Source organism: Pyrgilauda ruficollis, unplaced genomic scaffold (assembly GCF_017590135.1).
Source record: "Pyrgilauda ruficollis isolate IOZ18807 unplaced genomic scaffold, ASM1759013v1 scaffold4, whole genome shotgun sequence".
Lineage (NCBI taxonomy): Eukaryota > Metazoa > Chordata > Aves > Passeriformes > Passeridae > Pyrgilauda > Pyrgilauda ruficollis.
In genome coordinates, this window is record NW_024525489.1 from 14,895,697 (window position 1) to 14,913,546 (window position 17,850).

The following is a 17,850-nucleotide window of genomic DNA, read 5'->3' on the forward strand; positions in this document are numbered from 1 at the left end:
ACCTGCTCCTCTTGCCTGTGTTTTTCTTTATTGCTACCAGAAATCATTGTTCATTTAATGAACTATGATACAATTACTAGTGCTTTTGGTTCTCCAGCTGTCTATTGTGTACACACTTGTGTTGTTCTACTGTTTTTGTATCAGGAATAGGACAAAAAAAGACAAATAATCCCAGCAAAACATTTAGGGTTATTTGTCTAATGAGTTCCAGAGTATGAAGTTTCTGCAAAACAACACTAAAAATCATTTCACTGATACTGGGTTAGAAGTCAGTAAAGAGTTCTTGTTGATTACTGTTTTTCCACTCTTTTTAGAAAAAGTCTGCCCTTTTTATTTACTTACTTGGCTTTATCTTCTTTATTGCAGAAGAATTGTCTCTAAGCATCTCTGTTTCAAATTGCCAGGTCCAAGAGAATGTGGTGAGTCATGTGCATTGTATTACAGTGATGTTTATTTATCTGAGTATTACAAAGTAATTGGTAGTAGCAGTGTCTGGATGAGAAAGCAGCACCAGCGCACTGTAGGTAAAGAAGTCCATGTTATATGCAGGAAGTAAACTACTTGTCTGCCATGGCTGTTAGTTTTTATGAATGTGTGTCCCTGCTTTTGGTGCAGCTCAGTGGATCCTTTTCAGGAAAAGTTTGTTGTGTTTTCCCACTCCTCAGTGTAATGATAGTACCTTTTACAGATTTTGATTAATGTCAAATATAATTATAACCTAGCCAGTAATAACTAATGTGAACATTTTAATGACTTAACATTACATTTTAATGACTCCTGATATTTGGTTTTTTTTTTCATGCATTAGGATATCAGCTCTGTGTACCAAATATTTGCTGATGAAGTGCTGGGTTCTGGTCAGTTTGGTATTGTATATGGAGGTAAATTGCATTATGTTCCATTATGCATTTATTAAGGTAGAATATCTGCTCAATAAAATTATCCTTTTCACGCTTACTTAGCTGTATCTAGAATGTCTAGGTGAAGTCAATCTTGTTAAAAGTTGTGTTTGTATTACTTTGCTGCATGTCTCTGCAGTTCTATGTACAGTATTTCTTACAATTAAATTCTTCCATTTACAATTTTGCATTGGCATCCTAATCTGTTTAGAATATGTGTTGCATTTAATACAAAGCAATCCAATTTGGCCATGTTTTATGATTTTTTAAATTGTAAATTCTAACACTGTTTTACAGCATTAGAAGTCATATATTTGCTGTCAGTTATACCTGTTTTGAATTACACCTGAGAGATGTGGCCAAAAGCAATTAGAAAAACACATAATTTTTTGACAGTATGCATGCAAACATATTATTGTTGCGAACAAATTTCTGTCAGCAGGATAAAATAGAAAGAGGTATTATTTGCCAAGAGTGTTAGCCCTAGGTTTCAAATCTAGTATTATCACCTAGTTTTTAAAACCTGTTGCAGCATATAACTTGTTTTTAGTATGTCATCACAAAAAAAAGAAAAATACTAGAAATGCCTTGAATTTCTAGTATATGAAATATGAACTGTTTCTATCTCTCTCTTTTTTTTTTTTTTTTTTAATCTCGTGTTATATCTCAAGTGTTGAGAAAACCACAGACCATAAATCTGGAAAGAAAAAAGAAAAAGTCATAAGTAATGATTTACAAGTGGTAATCTTTCTGCTTCTGTCACAATTTCTTTCAAATCAGGAAGTATTGTGGCTTTGATTTTTCTGTGTGTCAATTGTGTAGTTAGATACTTTATTACTTCTAAACTGCTTGGTGGAAATGCAGTTTGGTCTGGTTTTACATCACTCTTGAAAGAGGTCAGGTTTTTTGCCCCCTTTGTATTTCTTAAAGCATAGTGTGAATCAAAATGTCCTCCCTCTCTTATGAATAGAAATTAACAAATGCAGACACTTATTTTAATGACTGGATTTTATTTTTCCTAAATTGCCTTGTAGGTAAATTTCAGTTTGGTGTTTTGCAAGATTCAATGCTTACAAATGCTTGTAAGTGTAATAAACACTTACAAAAAGCTTTCATTGGTTATTTTTTTTTTTACTGGATAAGGGCTTAAAATATATAGGATATGCTTACTTCTTAATATAAAATCACAAGCTGAAAGGGTGTGAAAAGACAACATAAAAGACTATGATTTTGCTGGCTCTACACACTGCTTAATTGTTGCTGGTATTTGGAGAGACTAGATCTGATAACTTCTGATATTGGCTTATCTGCACCTGTGTAGTCATACTGAAATAATGGTAACAGTTAATGGAAAAATTAAGTTGCTTTCATTGTTGTGGGGTTTGGATTGCATTTTTATTTTTTGTTGCATTTTTTGTGTCCTCTATTCTTGACAAACGTTTTCAAAATTGCAAATCAAAAGTTGTAGGATATAGATATCCAACTCCTGCATCAGTGAGAACAGTTTCCCTCTGCTTTTCCTTTCAAACTTTGATTACTTTGAAAGATCTGAAAAAAGGGAGACAGAAAAAAACTACTCTTGACATTTTCTTACTGATGTAAAACTTGCACTGAAAACTGGCTGGCTGTGTTTTGTTTCACAAAAGGAATTTTCAAGCTGCTTTTCTGTTACTCTTCATGGGCAAGTTTTAGCTGTAGTCTAGCTTATGTAGTTAGGTGTTTTGTTAGATAGGTTGGTTTGCTTTATATTCTTTAGCAATCTAGCATTTGCCTTCTGTGTTTTGCATCTAGTTTGTAATTCATTGTATTTGTGCTTCATTTCAATATAATTTCCTTTATCTGGTGGAGATAAGCCCTTTATTCATGATGATGTTAAAGGCAGGTGTAGTAGTTGCTTGGCAGAGCAGCTGTGGAGCAGTTCCTGTGCCCTGCATAAGCCCTGGCCACCAGTGCTGACCAGGGAGCAGCAGGGGAGGCTGGCTGGCTGCTGAGGTGTAGCTGGGCTCCCCACAGCAGTGCTGGTAGAACCTTCTGTGACACTTCCACTGTAGCTGTATCGTCCCTTCTCCTAAAATGGCTTCCAAGCCCTTCACTGAGCAGATGAAGAGATACTTTTCTTTGGTGCAGACTTACTGGTCTGTCGTAGTTTAGTATTAAATGTCTCAGATTTCCAAGGTCTTGCAGTGTGTGATTCCATTAACCTCTCTGATGTGACTGAAAGAAGCCAGCTGTGAAGAAGCTGGGGAAGCATTAAGAGCTCCTCACTTCGCCCTGGACACAGCCTCCCTGTGTATTGCAGAACGCTTCTCATGGAGCTGATGCAGGTTGCAGTAAGGAATACTATGTGGTGCTGTCAGCTTTCTATCTCTCTCTCCACAACCTTTTCTTACCACAACCTTTTAGAGCTTTTTGATCGCAACAGACTGCCTTGGGTGTTAGATGTGTTGCTGTTCTTTGGGCTACTTGCTCTCATGTTCCCAAAGAGTATTAGGTGTGTAATTTCCTGTGCACATGGAGCCCATAAAAGTATGAAACCACTATAGTGGGTGTGTAGATCTGTCTTCACTTTGGCCTTGAATTGTTGTTGATTTTACAGGAGAGGCAATATTCTGTGGAGTAGTTATTACTTGCTTATGTGGAAGTCCCTTACACAAGCAAACCTTCACCCAATACATGTAATGTCAGTGTGTGTGTACCTGACAGCAGAGTGGTAACTGGTTTAAGTTTAAACTACAGAATTCCTGTCGAGGTTGATCACTTCTTTTACTCATATACCATTTGCAATTCTAAATATAAATATGGTGATATTGTACGCTTGACAGAATATACTGGTTTCCCCAAAAATGAATTTCTGCCGTAATGTTTAATAGCTATGAATTGCTTCTATCTCACGATGGCTGACACTGACTTTCTGTTCAGGAAAACACAGGAAGACTGGAAGAGATGTGGCTATCAAAGTCATTGACAAGATGAGGTTTCCAACTAAACAGGAAAGTCAGCTTCGTAATGAAGTAGCCATTCTCCAGGTATAAAAGTGTTTTGGAATCATGTTGGAGTTTTGTCTTAAATAGACCATTAATGAGATTTTGTATTGTGTGTAAGTGTTCTGAATTGATTTTTAAATCTACATCTGTGATTTCTCAGTACTTTCGGAAGAGGGAATCTTAAAAAAGCAGGAACTCCTGAGTATTTAATAGAGTTGATAACTTGGGGATGATATCTACCTCACTGAAGCCATGTATTTTGGCTCCATGTTGACTCCCTCAGTATTATTTTCTGCTGTTTTCCACTACTAGCTCCTCAGTCTTTGAGTATTATTCTTATACTCAGTAATTTGAGTACAGAACATGCATCAACTGTAAAATTAATCATTTGAGCTAAGTTGTATTAAACAAGTTATCCTTAGTAGTTGTTGTGTTCCATGGGTTGACACTTGTTTTGAGCTATTTTCTTTCCTCAGATTTTTTTTTTTCTCACCTTTATCTATTTAACTGTTTTTTTTTTATTTGTGGTCAGCATTTCTGTGTAATTCAGGCTATTTCATACAGTTTTATTTTAGTAATGTACCTGTGCTACTTTGTTTTAGAATTTGCACCACCCTGGGATTGTGAACCTCGAATGTATGTTTGAAACCCCAGAACGAGTCTTTGTTGTGATGGAAAAGCTGCATGGGGATATGCTAGAGATGATTCTTTCCAGTGAGAAAAGTCGACTTCCAGAACGAATAACTAAGTTCATGGTCACTCAGGTGAGCAGTCAGTTCCTCTGCTTTGAGAGGAAAGGCTAGATTTGGGTTTTGTAATTATAGGATGAGAATTTGGAGGAGGAGTGTTCTGTACTGTTATTTAAAAGAGACAGCAGAGAGAGCTACACATCTAAGGAAAGTTGAATAAACAAGAAAATAACTTTGAATGTTAATTACGTTAATTTTTTTGGCCCTTCTTTCCCAAGACTTAACGTTATGGACATCTAAAGATGAATGTAAAAACAGTAAGCATTCAAAAAACAGAGCAGGATGTTGGGGGGGAAGAAGGTTGGGGAAAATAAACCTGCTTGTTTTCAAGTCTTAGTAGGCTGGAAAAAACCAGTATTTGCACAGTATATGTGGGTTAGTTCTTGAGGACTATGTTGATAGAAATTGCTGTATTGGTTAGTTTGTGTGTCTTTTGACACTTCTGATCTGCTTGAATGTATTCTGAAAGTGTTCTTTCATTTTGTAGATACTTGTTGCTTTGAGGAATTTACACTTCAAGAATATTGTGCACTGTGATTTAAAACCAGAAAATGTACTACTAGCATCAGCAGAACCATTCCCTCAAGTGAGTGAAGATTAAACAATACTTTTCATTACTATTCATCAGGTTTTTTTAAAGCAATATTGACACTGCTGATTAAAAAGCAATCTCTTGTGGGATTTTCAATTGACTTCTAGAATTACTTGAACTGCATGTATTGTAGTCGTCTCTTTTTTTCTCCTTGTCTCATTAAGTGCCTTTAGTGCATTGCTCTTTCTTATACTCTGAGGAGGGCTTATTGACTTGGGCTTACATGTTGAACTTGATCTGGATCCTTTTATCTCCATAAGTGCCTGTTGTGTTCAAGTTAAGGAACACAGGATCATAAAGATTTGAACACTGGTGCATGTGCCAGCTATTAATGCGTTTCACTGGGATGTTCTGTCAAGAGCTGGCTGGCTCTGAGCTCAAGCTAAAACTCATTGTTGGATTTCCGTGTAGCCGAAGCCTCCAGCTTTAAGAATATGATTAAGAGGAATGTGATTTGGCTGGGATTCGTGTGTGTTTTTAACTTTGGTTCTGTGCCTTTTGAGAGAGAGGATTCACTTCTGAAAATGAGCTGGGTTTGGAATAAAGATATTTTTTCCTTATTTGCACATTTGTGGCCATGTAATACACAAACTGCCTCAGACCTGAGTCTGTGCAGGCCCAGTTCAGATCTTGATCTGAAGCGTGGCTGATCTGTATGCTGCAAACCCAGCAACCTAAAACCTTAATGGACTGGTTTACATGGGGTTTGTTCTGTTTGCCTACAATGTTTATGTGATGGCAGAAAGGGTGTGAGGTCAAGCAGAGGTTTCTCAGTTTAGAATGTGCTGCTTTTGCAGGTGAAGCTGTGTGATTTTGGCTTTGCACGCATCATTGGTGAGAAGTCTTTCCGGCGCTCTGTGGTGGGCACCCCTGCGTACCTCGCCCCTGAAGTGCTCAGGAGCAAGGGCTACAACCGCTCCCTAGACATGTGGTCAGTAGGAGTTATTGTCTATGTGAGCCTCAGTGGCACATTCCCATTTAATGAAGATGAGGATATCAATGATCAGATTCAAAATGCAGCATTTATGTACCCACCAAATCCTTGGAAGGAAATTTCTAGTGAAGGTAAAAAATTAATTTTTGCTATTAGAATGTTTGTGTATGTAGGTAACACTTGCAAATGCTTGAACGTCAAGGTTCATTTAGGAAGGAGTGTGAAAATTATTGATAGTTTTTTAGTAGACTATGCCAAAGTAGATAAATATGAGTTAAATATATTTGTGAAAGATAAATTGTGGAATATAATGCTTTAGATAATTTTCAGGGCAGGGGAGTCAGGAGATTTAGCAAGAAATGTGAATTTTATGTATGATGAATGGGATGAGTAATCTGACACTTCCCAAAAGTCCCAAAGGAGTTAATTCATGTGTGGGTATTTGCTGAATGCTGGTATATTTTATCTGAACTATAATCACAGAAACGGCTCAAAGTTGAATCTGGAATTGTAGTGTGTACACTAGGAAGCATGGATTTAAGTGTCAGGTCTGAACAATACCTAGAAGTTTACAAAGCTGGTTTCTAGAGCTCTTCAGTGCCAGCTTTGGTTATATGTTGTTATCATGTTTGGTTAATACATTATTAATACACAGGTAGATGTGGAAGGATGTATACAAAAGTATACAATAGTGGAAGTACTATATCATTGTGGAACACAGGATTATGCTTAAGCTTTTTAGGCATATCTGAAAATCACTAAAATCAGTAGGGAAAAAGATTAATGAATAACACAGTAAAGCTTTTAGTGTTTCCATCAAAAGTAGGGGGAACTTACTGTATACCTATATTGTAGCCACATTTAACATAAGCAAAGCTAAATATAAAATTCAAGAGCTTGGTTAAATTTAAAGGAATTCAGTGTAGGATACAGTCACACATAAAAAAAATTCTACTGCAGCATGTGAATGATGATAGAGGTTAGTATTTAAACAATATAATTTTTGTTTTTCTTTGCCAGCCATTGATTTAATAAACAATTTGCTTCAAGTGAAGATGAGAAAACGTTTCAGTGTTGACAAATCCCTTAGTCACCCATGGTTACAGGTAAGCCCATCTGCCTTTTTCACTATGTTTATAATGGGTGAATAATTTTTTTGGCTGAAATCCTTCAGAGGCTTATGAAAACTGCAAGTGTTACATTCTGTTAACAAGCATTTGTGAAGGCTTGAGCATTTCTGGTTTTAGCTTTACATTTGATGTGCTCCAGGGTTCTGACCATCTGAGTGCCTTCTTTCCTCAAGGGAAATGTGTCTTACTGCCTCTCCCACCTTTCCGTTTCTGTCTGACAAGAACATGGGTTTACTCTCCTGGCTTCCCTCCTGACTGTGGGCAGTGATGAGTGCATGGAGCCCTGTGAAATCAGCATGGGGACAAACATTGTTTGTTCAGTGCTGAAGTGGACACAGAGCCTGCTGTGTGCCGTAATTTGTAGTCCCCTTAGAAAAGATTTGTTTGGAATGGAGTTTATCTGCTGCTTTCACAACCTTAGATACTAGTCTATTTAATTTTGAACTATTCTTTGTGGACAATGTTGGAGCTTTTTTTTTTTAACAGATCTTTTTGGTTGTATCTTGTGGCTATTTACACTAAAAATGGACACAAACTGCAGAATTTATCTGTGGGAATGTACTATCGCTGTTTCTTAAAACTGCTTCCTTAAATCTCTTTTACTCCTTAGGATTATCAGACTTGGCTTGACCTCAGAGAATTTGAAACACGCATTGGAGAGCGTTACATCACCCATGAGAGCGACGATGCACGCTGGAAAGAACACGCTTATGAACACAACCTCGAGTACCCCCAGCACTTCATTATGGCTCCCAACCCAGATGACATGGAAGAAGACCCTTGATTTGTTCATTATGCTAAATTGCAGCAAATAAGGATACTTCAGGCAGAAACTGAAGAAAGTGGAACAGCTATTGCTGTTTCCAAATGCTGAACACATAGTTTGGTGCGTAAAGCCACAGAGGGATCCTGCATTGCCATGGGAATAGACTGTTGTCTGCAAACTTTTCTCCATCCCTGACTTTAACTCTGAGAAGTTACTAGACAGTGGGATACACAGCCCTGTTGGGTAACATTTCACCGAGCTGGGTGGCTACAAAGCCATTGCTGAGGTGTAGTGTGTACAGACTGAATGGTTTGTGTTTTTCAAAGGTTTTTGTTTTTTCATAGCCTACGCAGTAAGAGTTTTGTAATAGTTTTCTAATCCCTATTTACTAGGCCATAGAGGACTGTTTTCTGTTACTTAGATACATCTCCTGTTTCTCAAACTGTGGATGGTGAAGAGACTGTATACCTTGGCTAAAGCAAAACGTGCTGGTTTAGTTGAATACAGCTTCATAGATGAAGGAATAATTTGCTGCTGTTTAGACAGTTAAATATGTGTGTCTTGGCCCTAACTGAACTTTTAACAGATAGCAACCAAAAAAAAGGAAAACCCCATAACTTCTTACATTCCTCTTGAAATGCTGGCTGACAGTCTAAGGAGATGACAGTCAAAGCTGTGCTAGGCTTTTATTTTGTCTGTTAAACAAAGCAATAAGCCACAACAGTGCGCTGCTGTGCAAGGTTGGCACGCCATTGATACACACCAAAGGCATTTTGCCTTAAAACTACACAATGCAGAGAGCACACAAGACTTGATGTAGCATATCCTTTCACTCTGGAAGACCAGCTTCTAGCAGAAGGATGTGGAAAAATAGGGAAAAATACATGCAGCTTTCTTCTGTCGTTTTGAGTAATAAGATTTTAAAATTTTTCTAATATTTTTCTAATTTTTTAAGGTTCTCTGGACTTACATCAGGAGTAGTTTGTAGCCTGCTAGCTTGTTATGTTAACTCTGCTCAAAACCTAGAAGTAACAGTGGGTACCACATCAGCTGTTGCTTCTGCCAGGGCAGCTGGATTGTAGGAGAAAGGACTTTGCCTTCCACCTTAACCTGCAGCCCCTCCCATCCTCTTTTTTACTGTGCTCAGAACTGTTTGAGCTGAATGAAGAGTTTAAAAGCAACTCCTAACTCAGTTTTTACTGTGCACGTGCCTCAACTGAAGGATTCCCAACCACTAATTTGACTTGTGGCACAGTAGAGGGGAAACAGCAGTGTTCTTTGGAAATGATTCCCTTGGACAGTTCAAGTAAATGGTATTTCAAACAAGTTTGAGGCCATAATGCTAAGTGCAAATGGAAGAAGGTTTTTTGGTCTTATTTAAAAAATGAAAAGGGTGAAATCCTTTTTTTGTGGGGTAACAGTGTTGTGCTCCTGGAGGGTGCTGGATGGCTGTATGCATCCCTGATGTGCCAAGCTACTTAACTGGAGCTTAGTTGGAAATATTTCTAAAGTACTGACACAGGCTTGAACTAAAAAGGCAGTGAGAGGCTTTGGGTTATCTCCTCTCTCCTACCAAGATTTTTCTTTTTTAGTTTGTGTGTAGATAAGTATTTTTTTCTACTGTTTTTATTCAGGTAAGGAAACAGGTGAGCAGATTTATAAGTTGTTAGATAAACCTAAAATGTTACATGGTTAGTTCAGAGCTGGCAGCTGCTTGCAGTAGCAGTGACCTGGCAGTGGTCAGTGGCAGCTGCAGAAGGATGTGCCCACAGGTAGGTCTGGGTCTTTAACCCACTCTTTCTTTTCCCACTGCCCTTTATCTATCTGCCACTGCATTTCGTAGGTGTCTGTGTTGGCAAGGCTGAGCTCTGGATTCTTAACCCTGTTTAGAGAGGGTTTCAGGACTGATTGTTCCAAGAGGCACTGCTTTTCATCTCTGCAACCAATCACCTCTGACAGTGGTAGTTTGCTATTTGCCCGCTCTTGGCAAGGAAAGCAGTGCTGTTTTTCAACTTCCAGTGCTCAAGTGACCAAATTTCAGTGAAGCCATTGCTATATTCCATCCTAATTGTAATATGTAGATACAGTTTGGTTTTAAACTTCAGATTTTTTACTTGAGCTGTTACTTCAGGTTTACCTGTGGGTTTGTTGTTTGTGTTGTTGTAAGGGAGGAAATAAAGCAGCTCAGTCACTTGAAAAAGCACAACAGGAATAGAGGAAGGAGGGGACAATAATGAAGTAGAAGGCCTGGCTTTTGTCTCTCCCCATGAAGTCTGCTCTGCTTCAAAATATTATATGAGCTATTTATTCTTCAAGTTGTATTAAAATAAAAATAATGCTGTTGGCCTTTGGAGGAGATTGCCTGATCATATGCAGACTTATGGAGCCAGACAAGAGAAGCCACAAGCAGCTAGTAGTCAAGAAACCAAAAAAATCAGGCTTACATTATGAGTAAAATTCCTAGAGTAGTAAAAATAGCTGAGTTTTTTATTCCCTTTTTTCTACCTTTACTGCAGACTTTTACAGCAGTAGGTTACAGTGTTTAATACCTTTACCCCTAGATGAATTAAGTTGCATTCATTCAAGCAGTAGTGCTATGGTGATGCTAGAAAAAAGCTCATGTAAAATTTATAGCCTCGAAATGACACTGTCAAGTACTTTTATATTTTTATACACCCCATTGTTTGTAAATATCCTCTGGTAAGCTTGAAAATAAAATTTATTTCCCTATCAGACTCGTTCTTTTTATTTACATGAATTCTCTCCTGTCAAATGTTATTAGGAGTAAATGGTTTATACTTTCTTGTTTGTGGATTTATTAAATATGTCCTGCTGTGGAAATTCAGCCAGCAGGAACTCCTTTTACGTGCATCCTGTCACTATTCTCTTTATAAAAATATCTTCAGAGATGTCAAGGCATCTTGATTTTATTCAAGTACCAAAGCTTGAATACATTTGAAGTATCCTTAGTGCATGTTTGTTACTGACAAGTTTTGATTCCACTAGTAAATATTTCACTCTATTCTCTCATAAGACCCCCAAACCATTGTTCATTCTCTGCTCTGTGTGCTGGTTTCTGTATTTGCATTGTTTTATTTCCACTCATACTGCTTTGAGTAGGTCAGTCCAGAGGTCTGGCGTGCTGCACCAGGCTTATTTGGAAACAGCCATCACACATTTTGTGACAGTATTTGAAATTACTTTAGTAACAGTTCATTAAATCCAGCAACAGGCGGTAGGGGAGACTTTGATTCTGCCTTATCTTTCTTGTCAGGATGTACAAGTCTGTGGTGAGGCAGCAGGGCAAAAAAATTAAAACAGTCCCCCATCTTCTCGGGATTCATCAGCATATCATAGCTGTGAAGTAACTGCTCACGAGTTGCTGTGTCACCTGAATTCTGCAAGAGCACCTGAAAAAAAAAAAAAAAAGCAGGTTAGAGCCCCTCCTGCATTCCTATAAATTCCTGCATACCTGCAATCCCTTCTTGCATCCTTTTCACTTAACGGTGCTGTGATGGTTGGTAGAACTGGTGAGATCACTCACTGATGGTGGTCCACAGCCCATACACCGATGCAAGTTTTGCATTAAATGCTCCTAAATATAATATGGTCAATTTATTTTCAGGGATCTGGAGCAACTTACATCTAGCAGAAGCAACTCTCTGATCTCACACCTACATTCTATGTTGAATAACTTCATTTTAAACCCAAAGATTTTTACTAAAGCTCTTGTGCTGCTTAAAGAGTATTGCCTGTGGATTGGGAGAGCTCTACAGCTGCGAACACTTTGTACCTGCAGTCGGAGGTCAATGCCCATGTTCTTTAAAAACTCCCTCTGTTTTATAGGGCCTAATGTAGCTGTTTTTCCCTGTGCCATCTTTCGAAGGTAGCTGAAATCAACATCTGCTGTCAGGTCTGCTGTACCCGGAGCACTCAGCACATCGTGAAGTTTGTGATTCCGGAAACCCTGAAAATTAAATTGGAAGATTACACTCAGCTGTAGTCCAACTATGATAGCTGGGACCAGCAAAAATTAAGCTGTGCCTTTGAGTGGTGACAACAGCAAATTATACAAGGAAAATTTGAGATAAATGTAGCAAGAGCTCAGATTACCCGCTCCATCTGATGGAAACCCTTCTGGGTATTGTTTAAACAGGAATTACTCAGTTTTATGCAGTTTTTGCTATTATGCCCACCTACGAACTTTCTCACAAGAACCTAAGGATAAAGATAACAGAGTCTTTTGGCTTACTGCTACAGGGCAAATGCCTTACCCGGAAAGTGTCAGTTTTGGTTCCGTCGTGGCCGTAATCTGCAACCAGAGCAGCCCCACCATCCTTCTCTATCCGAGAGGCCAGCCGCTGCACAATGACACCGGCCTCAGGACACACTTCCACGTGGTCTCTTGTTTCTTCTGGCTAGTGCAGAGTCCAAAGACCACAACACCTGTATTAGCAGAGCACAAGGCAAGTATCCCTGACATTTGGTGTCTTGGGGCTGTTGCTCTGCTGGGACACGCAGGTACAGGAGGTGCATTCTAGGCTACCTATACCAGCTTGAGCTAGTTTTTGCTATCACTCATTCTCAATTAGTATTTTCTGAGTGCTGGATTTCAGTTCTCTCTTCAATAACCTGTAGTCAAATGCAAATTTTTCTACCAAGAATATCTGTATCAGGGGAAACTTCCTTACTTAAGGAAAATAGTGCTTCAGCTGTGCCCACCCTTCTGAGAGGCCTCGCTCTGTGAGACTTTGTAGCTCTGTTTAATCTCCAGTACTTAATTTTGTAGCTGAGTATCCAGTGCACTTCAGGAAGAAACCACAGCCACTTTCCATTAAAGGTCAGCCTGGCACTGAGCAGGCAGCTGCCCTGAGTACACTGCAGCAGGCTGAGAGCCTGGCTGAGGCAGGGCACTCTTGAGATGGTGATGCCACACACACAGTGGAGAACTCTGCCCGTCACTTGCTGCCTCGGTTTGCTGAGACATTTTGTGTGTTCAAGCTCCTATTTTGCAAAGTTTGATACAAGTGATCATTTTTGTGCTGTAGTTTCACAGCATACAAAGCTAAATGCTTGCAGAAATTTTAAGCTCTATTCATTTACAGACTGAGAGCCCTCTTCTTGCTGTCAGAGTAACTGAGAAGCACTAAATGTACTTGAAAGAGTCAATAAAGGTGTAAGGATGAGCTCTGGTAGGCATAACCTCACCTGAATAAAGTTTTGTGTTGCAGGGGTCCTGGATGGCGACAGGACAAAACGCAGCTGGTCAGGAACTTCTGGATCAATGTCAACCAACACCTCACGCCAGCCTTTCTCCGTTCGCTGTTCAACGAGCCCAAGGGACTCATGTTACACTCAACAGGCACCACAGCATCTTGTTCAGTTGATTGAACTAATACGTCAAGCCTTTTCACAAAGGTTTTAGGAACAATACATTGCTAACAACTACTACTCATTCTTTAGAAAAAGCTTGTGGTGGACTCTCATCTGCAGAGCCAACAAATACAGATTTAATTATACTTGCAGGGAATGAATAATGCTCTGAAGAAACATGCTGCCTCTTCTATTGTTCTATTGACAGTGCAACATTTAACTTATCAAAATGAAAGATTTCATTCCACTGGTGATTTTCATAAATTACCTACTTCTGAATCATAACTAGCCTCTGTTTTGCTGCTCTCATTACTATTCAAGTGAAAGCCTTTCAGTCTTTTGTTAGCAGTATTACAGAAAATCATGTGGAAATTAAAGCTGTGTTAATGTAGTATAAGGAATAAAAAAACCCACAACCTTGAGAGTTATTTTAGCAGAAAGAAATCCTTAGCTTTCCTCAAGTTTTTCCATTCAAAAATAATTACTAATTTTACAGTTTTCAGCTAAATTAAGCCTTATTTGTCCAATGCAGATATAATTATTTCATCACCAGAGACAGGGCATGTGACTAGTTTGGCACCTTAATTCTGCTCTTCCTCAAAGAGAAAAAGTGTTTAAGCAGATGGTCACAATTAAAATAATAATCTTGCTATACCTGAAACTTATGTATTGGCAGGGCATCAAAGAACTCATGTGCTAGGTAAAAGCTGTAACCTGTGGGGAGGTTAAAAAAAAACTCCATTAAATTATTAACATTTCCAGAGCAGTTCCCAGTTTAAAATATTTTAATGATTTTTAATGAATTAAGCTAGTTAATGTGGTTGTGAAAAAAACACAATTACTTCCAGCTTGCATACGTTTAAGATGCCATTTCTACAGCTAGCTCTAGCTTCCAGGCAATGAATTTTGGATCACTATCTTGTGAAAGGAGATTCAGGCAAAGCCAGTAAAGGGTTTTTTTTCCCCCACCAAGAAAATAAAAAGCCAGAATATAGGAAATTGGGTAGCTATCCCCAAATGAAGGTAGACAGAGTAGGTAGCAGTGATGAAAATGAACCAAGATCCTGCCTCAGACTCATGAAAGTAAGAACAAATATGTATGTAACTACTTTTCTGTCCAGTGTGAAGGCTAGCAGAGATGCCCTCTGCTGTCAAAAGCTGTCAGTGAAGGAAGGGCACCATCCCTTTAATGAGGCATTCAAGCTCCTTACCTGGTGGCACATCTTGAACGTCTCTGTACCAAAAAATGGGAATTCCAGTTTTGCTAATGCCTTTCATGTAAGCAGACTCGTCCTCAGGGCTTGGCTGCACCTTCCCTCCTGTCAGCATCACTGCTTGGATCTCGCTGAGTTTGGGGCTCACTTCTACCAGATGAACAGAGACATCACATTTACTAAGAACAGAGGCGAGCTGCTTGAAGACCTATAAAGGCAGATGAATTCTATTAGGTGCAGTCTTTTGCTCTGTACATTAAAGGTTTAAGTATTAACCGTTCTTGTCACTATTTACTATTCACTATTAACTATTCAAGATAAAAGATTTTAGTTGGCTTTCACTAACAAAACAATCTCAGTGAGAGACACTGCATTTTGCTCCTCCAGTAGGAAGTGTGAGTTTCTTCATAAATCTTAATAAAAGCTGCTACACTTCAAAAAAGTTGGCTGTACATTACAGGGCTGTACGGACAACAACATGAAATGCTAATTTGGAAGAGCAGTAGCAGCTCCTCTAAGACCTGTAGAAGGTCTAGCATTAGAAGAGAAATGGTTCAGTTTTCCCTGCCACCTTGAAAAAGTGTTTGATATTCCACATTTCACTATTTTTATTAACATATGTAAATAGAATAAAAGTTCTTATGTGGTGCTAAGTCCCATTAGCTATTTGTTTATCAATCAGCAGCATTTTTATAAAGACAGCCATGCAGGCATGACTGAACACAAAACATTAACTCAAAAGAAATAAGGCCTTGAAATGCCCAAAGGAATTAACACAATTTCATGCTGTGTTATTGTGCTCCCCCGTTCTGTTCCTTCCACTAAGGCCTCCATCTCAATTACACACAGCAACACCTTCCTAGATGGTTTTCAGTTTGGATGAAGTTTCCCTGCATAGAAATAATTTACAATGGAGTATTCCTGCCCTCCCCTTCTATCCAGTGGTGTTTGGAAGGTCACAGGCGTGGCTGTGCAGCGTGCTGGCCCCTGGTCTGCTTCCACCTGAGAGCCCTGGTCCCAGAAACTCATCCATTCTAATCAGAGTCTGAGCTGCCAGCCTGACTGAAGAGATCTGGCTACCTGGGAAGCGTAAACCCTGACAGCAAATCATCTTCCCTTCAGATTTCACTGTAGCTATGGAACACAGCCAGAAACACAGCACACGGATGGTTTCACCTACCCGCAGTATGTCCTCGGTGAGGGTGCCCCTCCCTGGGCCCAGCTCCACCAGCTGGAAGGAGGTCGGTTTGCCCATGGCCATCCATTCACTTATGTACCATATTCCTATTAACTGGCAGTGAGAAACAACACACAGGTTACAGCAGTAACTTCAGCACTCGTGCAAAATCACGCCTGTCTTTCGTCTGATAATAACTGAGATAACATGGCAACATTCTCTCTTGATATTTTAGTTAAGAAGAATTATGATACATAACATCACATTATTGTCTTTAAATATTAACATTGGTCATTGATTTCTGTCAGCCCAGCAGAAGCAACTCTCCATCAGTAAAAGTGAGGAGTCTGTTCTGGCTGGAGCAAGAACTTTCACCTAAATGCAGGTCACTGTCCAGGTGCCTTTGGAAATGCCTTCTTGATAATGCATTTACCAAAGCATCCCTGAGAAGAGGATTTAGCCAATCTTCACTTCTGGAAATGATATACAAACCAGAGTGAGCCAGACCAAACTCTGGAGATTATTTTTGAGGAGCAGTTTCACACTGGAGAATCACCATAACTCTTTTTATTTATAAGCAAGTTCTGTATGAAAATAAACAGTTACTAAGCACAGATGGTGTTTCAGACAAAAGACTTTTACAAAAACAAAACCCCCTTTCCTCCCTCAAAACCAATTTTTCTCTTGGGAAATAACTTGAACCTTATTATTGCTACTCCAGTATTTTGACATTGATAAGGTATCTGAACACTGGCTTGGAAATCAGTTGGGGTGGAAACTGGAAGGGACCACATTGGGCCATCTGGACCACCCTCCCTGATCAACTAGGTCATCCTAGAGTACCTGGCACAGGATTGTGTGCAGATGGTTCCTGAATGTCTCCAGTGAGGGGAACTCCACAACGTTTCTGGGCAATCTGAGTGCCAGTGCACAGTAAAGATCTTCCTCATGTTGAGGTGGAAGTTCCTGTGCATCAGTTTCTGCCCATTGCCTCCTGTCCTATTGCTTGGCACCAGCGAGCAGAGCCTGGCTCCATCCTCCTGGCACCTCCCTTCAGATACTCCCAGGCATTGATGGGGTCCCCTCTCAGTGCCTCTTCTCCAGGCTGAACAGGCCCAGCTCCCCCAGCCTTTCCTCATCAGAGAGATGCTCCAGAGCCTCGGTCACCTTTGTTACCCTCCACTGGAGCCACTCCAGGGGCTCCATGTGTCTCTTCTCCTGAGGAGCCAGGGCTGGACTCAGCACTCCAGATGTGCCTCACCAGGGCTGGGATCGCCCCCCCTGACCTGCTGGCAATGCTCTTCCTAATGGACCAAGGATTCCATTGGCCTTCTTGGCCACAAGGACACACTGCTGGCTCATGGATGGCTAGTTGTCCACCAGGATTCCAGCCAGCCAGGCCCGCGTGATTGAAGTACAAGAAGTAACTTAAGAACTGCCTTACCTCTCCGAACACCTGGCTTATTTCAGGCGAGGTGATGAAGTCCCCGCTCTCGCCGACGCCTCCGCGCCGCGTGTAGTAACCCTGCGGGGGGCAAGCGGCACAGGGGCCGGGGCGGCGGTGAGCGGGGGCCGAGGCACAGCCCCCCCGGCCCGGCCCGGCCCCGCCGCACCTGCCCGGGGTTGGTGAGCGCCTCCCGCATGTACTCGGCCACCGTGACCGGCCCGCAGGCCCGCAGCTTGCGCGCCAGGTGCCGCAGCATCGACCTGTCCCCGCCGGCCGCCTCCGCCTCGCCGCCCGAGCAGAGCCGCGCCGCCGGAGCTGCGGGGAGAGGAGGGGAGGAGAGCGGGGAGAGGCGGCGCTCACCGCGGGGAGCGGCGCCGGGACGGGGGAGCCGCCGGCGGCCCGCCAGGAGCGCGCGGCGCGCGAGCGGCAGCACCATGGCAGCGGCTTCCCGCCCCTCCTCCTCGGTCTTCTTCCTCTTCTTCTGCTTCCTCCTCCTCCTCCTCCCCGCCCGGTGCCCGCCGCCCCCGTGAGGCCGCGGCACGGGCCGGACGCGCGTCACGGGGCTGCGCGGCAGCGCTTCCGGCG

The 17,850-nt window shown here is 40.9% G+C and overlaps 2 protein-coding genes across 4 annotated transcripts in view; one reads left to right on the top strand and one right to left on the bottom strand.

Moving 5' to 3' along the window:
- The window catches only part of PRKD3 (protein kinase D3), a 44,147-nt gene extending 33,363 nt beyond the window's left edge, over positions 1 to 10,784 (top strand). For all 3 annotated transcript variants that reach the window (XM_041477241.1, XM_041477240.1, XM_041477239.1), the window contains exons 12-19: positions 367 to 419; positions 809 to 881; positions 3,819 to 3,925; positions 4,486 to 4,647; positions 5,120 to 5,218; positions 6,022 to 6,289; positions 7,179 to 7,264; positions 7,899 to 10,784. In XM_041477241.1, coding sequence (XP_041333175.1) covers positions 367 to 419; positions 809 to 881; positions 3,819 to 3,925; positions 4,486 to 4,647; positions 5,120 to 5,218; positions 6,022 to 6,289; positions 7,179 to 7,264; positions 7,899 to 8,072 — 1,022 coding nt within the window. In that variant the 3' untranslated portion in view covers positions 8,073 to 10,784. The remainder of the gene's footprint in view (positions 1 to 366; positions 420 to 808; positions 882 to 3,818; positions 3,926 to 4,485; positions 4,648 to 5,119; positions 5,219 to 6,021; positions 6,290 to 7,178; positions 7,265 to 7,898) is intronic.
- A 181-nt stretch (positions 10,785 to 10,965) lies between these two features.
- On the bottom strand, positions 10,966 to 17,701 carry NDUFAF7 (NADH:ubiquinone oxidoreductase complex assembly factor 7). Its single transcript, XM_041477242.1, has 9 exons — positions 17,432 to 17,701; positions 17,263 to 17,343; positions 15,822 to 15,932; positions 14,639 to 14,849; positions 14,083 to 14,141; positions 13,263 to 13,376; positions 12,329 to 12,472; positions 11,848 to 12,021; positions 10,966 to 11,464 (listed from the first exon to the last, which is right to left on the bottom strand). Exons 1-9 carry the CDS (start codon positions 17,699 to 17,701, stop codon positions 11,252 to 11,254), a joined length of 1,377 nt encoding a protein of 458 aa, XP_041333176.1. The 3' UTR covers positions 10,966 to 11,251.
- Between the last annotated feature and the right edge of the window lie 149 nt (positions 17,702 to 17,850).